The 6,000-nt window shown below is 37.6% G+C and overlaps 1 protein-coding gene across 1 annotated transcript in view; it reads right to left on the bottom strand.

Annotated features, from left to right (window-relative positions):
- Positions 1-619: 619 nt before the first annotated feature.
- Positions 620-6,000, bottom strand: part of KRR1 (KRR1, small subunit (SSU) processome component, homolog (yeast)) — a 15,819-nt gene continuing 10,438 nt past the window's right edge. Inside the window, exons 2-10 of the mRNA XM_009891420.1 lie at positions 5,385-5,560; positions 4,767-4,901; positions 4,437-4,562; positions 4,262-4,345; positions 3,550-3,606; positions 2,875-3,045; positions 2,628-2,705; positions 2,410-2,503; positions 620-947 (exon numbers count right to left, since the gene is read on the bottom strand). Coding sequence (XP_009889722.1) covers positions 805-947; positions 2,410-2,503; positions 2,628-2,705; positions 2,875-3,045; positions 3,550-3,606; positions 4,262-4,345; positions 4,437-4,562; positions 4,767-4,901; positions 5,385-5,560 — 1,064 coding nt within the window. The 3' untranslated portion in view covers positions 620-804. The remainder of the gene's footprint in view (positions 948-2,409; positions 2,504-2,627; positions 2,706-2,874; positions 3,046-3,549; positions 3,607-4,261; positions 4,346-4,436; positions 4,563-4,766; positions 4,902-5,384; positions 5,561-6,000) is intronic.

Consider the following 6,000-nt stretch of genomic DNA (forward strand, 5'->3'; position numbering starts at 1 on the left):
AAAAAAAGAAGAGGAACACAATTGCTTACACTTTCTTGCAACCAAGAAATAAACTAAGAATGTATTTCAAGAAAGATAACAAGACCTTCTGCTTTCCCTGCAGCATATTCCATGTAGAAAGACACTTGCTTTGTACCACATTCTGTCTAACAGCCTCCAGGATAATGCTAATAAATGACATTTCATTAATGGCATTCAGTTAAGATTAAGGTTTGTCTAATTCTCACATGAAGTTGTGAGCTTGCTTTCTGGAAAATAAGATGCAGGTTGTACAGTAACTGACCAATTCAATGATTTAAGAACAATGTATTAAAATAGTTTATTAACACTCAGACAAGACACGCAAAAATAATCAGCTTTTACAGAAACAAAAGCATAATACAGCGATAAACCTTGCCTGTTTTGCAACAGTTATCACCATAACTGAGGCTGTATACAGTCTGGTAGTCTTTCACGCAAGAACTACCTTCAACTCTCACCAAGTTCTCCGACTCTAATGTCTAACATCCTGCATCAAACTCCTAAATGTTTCTATTACGAAACCTTCCCTTTAGGCAGATGCATATTATCCAAGTACACTCCCTTACTTTGTCAAGCAACACAGCAGCGCAGATTTTCTTCACCAATCTTGGCAATTTTGCACAGCCACTTCAGGTCCACCAATTAAAGTGTACTTGAAAGCGAATGATCTTTCTACCTTTTTTTTTTCTTGTCTGGATTATACTGACAGCAAGAAGTCTCAAATCTTCCAAGTGTGAAAATGTTCATTAACATGGGAGAAAAGTGAACATCTCAGGTGGTGAATTACTTCTTTTTCTTTTTTTTCTTTTCATCTGCTGCCATTTTTAACTTGACTTCTTCCACAGGAAGTGCTCCTAATTTCTTCTTCTTTGCATTCTTTACCTTTTCCTTGATGGCTTCAATATCAATTTTTTTCTCCGTGGAGACTACATAGTAAAAAACACAAGTATTATCCACAAAACTCTTTCAGAAGAATTCAAAGGAGAACATTCGTATAAGAAATCCTATACAACTGCATTTGAACACAGATGACACACTCTGCACGCTTACAAACTATTATCACCTGTGTCTCAGAACACTGGTGTACCCCTTCAAAATTAATACATACACACTCTCTTGGACATAGGCCTATTGGCTTGGTTAGTCTCACATAAGAAGACAAGAAATTAATTATTGAGTACTTATACCCAGAGAAGCTTTCATGGTATTTTGTCTTTGCGTATAACTAAGGTGGTAAGATCCCAAACATGCCTGTCCCATCCTTATACTCTTTTCTTGGCAGTCCGTTAATAGCCACTGTCAGAAACAGAATGGGGTGGACTGGGGGAATATGACACACATCTTTGATCTGCATGAAGATCTTTATAAGAGACCTTTACAGAGAGTGCCACAGTACTGAAGTAACACTTAATGCTGAGCAACATGAATAATGTACTCGTATTTATCTAGGTAACAGTATTTTCTCTTTTGGGTGTGTCATGAGTTTGGATCCAACTCTTCTGTCTCACACAGTTAATTCACACATCTCACAGTGGGTACCAGCTGTCTGTGGATCTCAGTTCTTCTCTACATACAAACTATTGCTATCATTTATTTTTGAAGACTGAAGGATTTCAGGTCAAAACACACAGCAGCTAGAAAAGCACAGTATTTGAGATACAGTACAGTTAATAGCAGGATTACTGAAAAATTACTACCATCACAAAAAAGTACTGTACCAACGATGCAAAACACATATGCTTTTCGAGAAACATGAACTTTTTGGTTCATACGAAACTGTGTAATATATAGTGTAATAATATGTAGGTAGTACATCTAATACAAATCATACAGAGTATATGTAATGCAATGAATGAATATGTAGTATAGTCAACGAATCCACGAAAACAGAAAACTTGTTTCTCTAGTGCATAAAAACCAAATCATCTGAGAACACAAGTTCTTACTCTGCATATAGCATGGCTTCACTTTAACTTTAAAAAAAAAACCTATTTATCCTATCTTATAACAATACTGTGTCACAAGTTTCCCAGTAAGTATCGCTTTTAGGCTTCTTTTTCTTAACAGAAAAGCCATTTGAGTGCAAAAATTACGGCAGCTTCACTACAAGACTGAAAGCCAAAAATTGATGTAGACAGAACAACCAGTTGAGATAGCTGTCCCAGTATTTCCATCAGGAAAATATTCTACAGAGAATCGTCATTTTATAGGTACAGAGTTATGGGCCGCACGATCCTTCTACTGTCCCTGGCAACTTCAGGCATGGATTTAACCACTAAGATTTTTTTGCATGACCTTAAGTATTTCCTACAGCTGTACCTCTTCAAAATCACTCAGCCTAGGAATCAACAGCAAAAGCTTTTAGAAAAGGAAAAAATAAACTGTTACCTTTCTTTGTTTTCACAAGTGGCTTTTCCTTTGGTGGGATAAAAGCTTTATTTCTTTCTTCTTGCCTTTTCTTGATTGCATCTGCTTGCTTTGCCTAAAGTTACCAATAAAAAGGTCAAGTATCAGTACAGCAGGGCAAAAGGGGCAAAAACCCCACAACAAACAGTCCAAGTCAGCAGTCAAATGCTTTTTAACTGAACGGTGGGTTACAACTTTACCTTTATCTCTTCCACTTGCTTTCGTTTCTTCTGTCTTTCTTTCAAGAAGTATTCACCACTTGCCAATTCTTTATCAATCTGTGTAAGACAAGTACCGAGAAGCTTCAGATAATTACGCATTAAAAGCCAGATGTATAGTACCAAGAAATCAGAACTTGACAGAAAAGGCCTCCCAACCTCTTGTTAGCAAGAACAAGATTTCAAGTCATGCTATATTCTTGCATAACCAAATAATGTTTCAGCTGACCTGGCTTTCTGGCTGTGGAGGTGGGAATGGTGTGTACTCCTTCTTAGTATTTTTCTTCTTTGGCTCCTTGCGTTTGTTCAAGTTCTTCCGCTTGAACTTAGGCAAAAATCTTTCCCAACTTTGAGACCTCAGTTCAGGATCTTTCGACAATTCCCTTTTGATCATCAGAGTCTTCAGTAGTTTTAGAATGTCAAAAAGAAGTTATTAAAAAATAGTATTACAGTAATAGCCAAGAGCTCCAAACTACAAGTTTTACTAAACTTTCTTACATTGAATATGCTACATCTGAATGTTCCATCTCTCACTTCAGTAAGAGTAGAGGGGTTTAGTTGTGAACAGTAGAACCAAAAAGATATGTGTGTCTCAAAATGGGGACAGAGTAGAATGGAGAAGGTGCCTCAGTTTAAATGAGCAAGTATCAAGCAAACAATTGAAGATAGGAAAGTTTATACACACTTTTCCTTTGATGTTTTCTCAGATACTGTTAATGATATTATGGCAGTATATCCTGGTAAAATGGAGGAGAACAAAGTCAGGATTTTTTTTAAAGAAGCACTCTACAGAAATTCTCAAAACCAGATTACCACACAGAAACATATACATTATTAACATACAACTCTCTGAGAAGAAATAGTGCTCTCTTGTAAACAGAGATGCACAGTGGACCACACTAACCTTAATGTTATATATGGGATGTATATTCTTCATTGTGTCCAGAACAACTTTTCTAACCTGTATTTAATTAAATAAATAATAATTAAAAAAAAACACAAACAAAAAACTCAGCAAGTATATCATATTCTAATCAATTAAAATACTAGGTATACTATCGCGCTTCCTTTTCCCTCCACCCCTAAAAGTAGGTAGATATGAAAAGCTAGTGCACATGGCTAACTAGAAGGCACAGCACTTCAGAAATATCAGTAACATTGTCACATTTATAACACACTCCAGCACACTCCACAAACATTACTTTCCTGTTGCCACGGATTTTATGACATCATGAGAAACTCTTGGTTTTGACAAGCTGTCTTCTCCTACACAGTTACTAAAAACATTAGATGTTCCTTAAGGTTATATGTGATTAACTCTGCAGCATTTTCATTCTTACGCCTCTTATCCAAAACTACAAAAAATCTTTCTAAAATAAATAAATAAGAGTATTTAGCAAATACTTCTTTACTTCCAAGACAGAAAGATCTCATACTCTAAACAAAATTCAGCAGCTAAGATGCTAAGACTATGGATATTAATGTAAATGTAACTTATAAACACACAGCTGAAAAGTCAGTGAGATACTCTTGAGGTTGCCAGATTTAGCCTCTTGTCTGCCCTCGAGCCAGGCAGAGAAGTACACTACACAAACTGCTCGTCTGCCTCTCCTTACCTCTTTTAGGCCACTAAAGGGTCCAAGAGCTGAAACGGTGTTGCCTTGCACCATAATATAACAGTTAGTTAACAGTTCCAGGGCCTATACCAAAAAAAGAAATGAAGTGTAAACTGAAGACCTGACACAAATTTGGGTCTAAGAATTTTCTGGTTACTACACCTATTGGAAATACCTTCAGAGTAGATCCTTTTGGCCCAAGAAGTCGTCCTCTTCTTTTTATAAAAGTGTCCCTCTTCCTCACCAGAGTGCCTATTTTAATGATATCGCATGCAACATCATCCTGAAGGATACGAACAGCCTGAAGAGAAAAGAAGCGGGCAATATCATCTAAACGCAAATGTATCATTCAGAAGAGTCAGGAAGATACTGCAGTTTATTCTTCTCACTTTGCTTTCAGATATATTTACTTTAAATAAATTTCTTATTTTACTTGACTCACTTGAAAATGTACCATAAGTATTATGATAGAATTTGATACAAACTTACACGATTTAAAACAGACCTGTTCAAATGGAACACTTCTTGCAAGAAGTTTTATTAAATCTCTAGCCCTGATGATTGCATATGGATCGAAAGTCTTCTTAGTGGTCGTGACAGTCATGCTTCCTTCAATTAGATCCAGTGTTGCATTCACAAACTGCAATATTTAAAAAGAAACAGCGAATCAATGTCTAAATAAGAGCCTGTAAGTTTGCAAACAGAACACTACATACTGAATGCAGTTTTATTTTCCAGATTTAAGTGACTTTCAGCTTGAGAAAACTGACACACAGACACACACAAAAAAGACTGAATACATGTGTCACAAGGCCTGAAACACCACCTCCCTTGTCTCCTTGAATTCAGGCGCAACAAATTTGTCAGCATCTGGATGAGGAGACTTGCTGCTGCAGAGAACTTTCCTGACAGCATCTGTAAAGAACCGCAAGTCTGACTACGCAGACCTTCACTGATTTTGATGACACTAAAAAATGACACTACCAATTCTAAACACAAGCACAGTAGAAATATACACAAGTACAGTACCAGAAAAGCAACCTGCACTATTTTTATAAGCTTAAGTAACACTTGTATCTCCCAAAAGATAAAACACAGTATCACAATTCGTAAGTATGCGTACATGTTCACCCAAGGCTTTCTGGACGAGTGGCCAGCACTCTTTCAAGTACACTTCTCTGTACTTTGGGAATAACGTTGCAAAACTGCTTTCTTCCAGCAGCCCTTTGGGATTATCTTCTCTTGTAAAGGCTGGCTCTTTCCATCCATCTGGCACAGTGAGCAGTTCAGATTCATCAACTGTTACAGGTACCAAAAAAAAAAAAGTTGTTTTTTCCCTCCTCTTTCATCAGTGACTAATATTTCTCCCCCCTGTTTAACTACAAAAGACACAATAAATGAAAACAGGGACACAAATTTCTGTTTAATCCTCTGTTGAATGCATTTGGCATCTCTTCTAACCTTAAAGAAATTACTGCTTTAAGCTATTTACTTAAAAAAACCTAGAAATAATTCCACAACTAAGGAAGGCGTTGTGGATAGGCTAGTACACGAGAACAAGACATACCAAGCTGAGGCGAGCAACCAGAGCACTGTGAGGACGGGCACACTACAAGCCCCCACCGCTGCGCACCCCTCGCACCCAACAGCCGCCCCTGTCCGACCCCAGCGCCGCAGGCCGGGAGGCAGCTCGCCTTCCCCCCGCAACCTCTCCGCCTACACGGAACGGGCGCCAAACG

The sequence above is a fragment of the Charadrius vociferus genome, unplaced genomic scaffold, assembly GCF_000708025.1.
Source record: "Charadrius vociferus isolate BGI_N301 unplaced genomic scaffold, ASM70802v2 scaffold379, whole genome shotgun sequence".
Classification (NCBI taxonomy): domain Eukaryota; kingdom Metazoa; phylum Chordata; class Aves; order Charadriiformes; family Charadriidae; genus Charadrius; species Charadrius vociferus.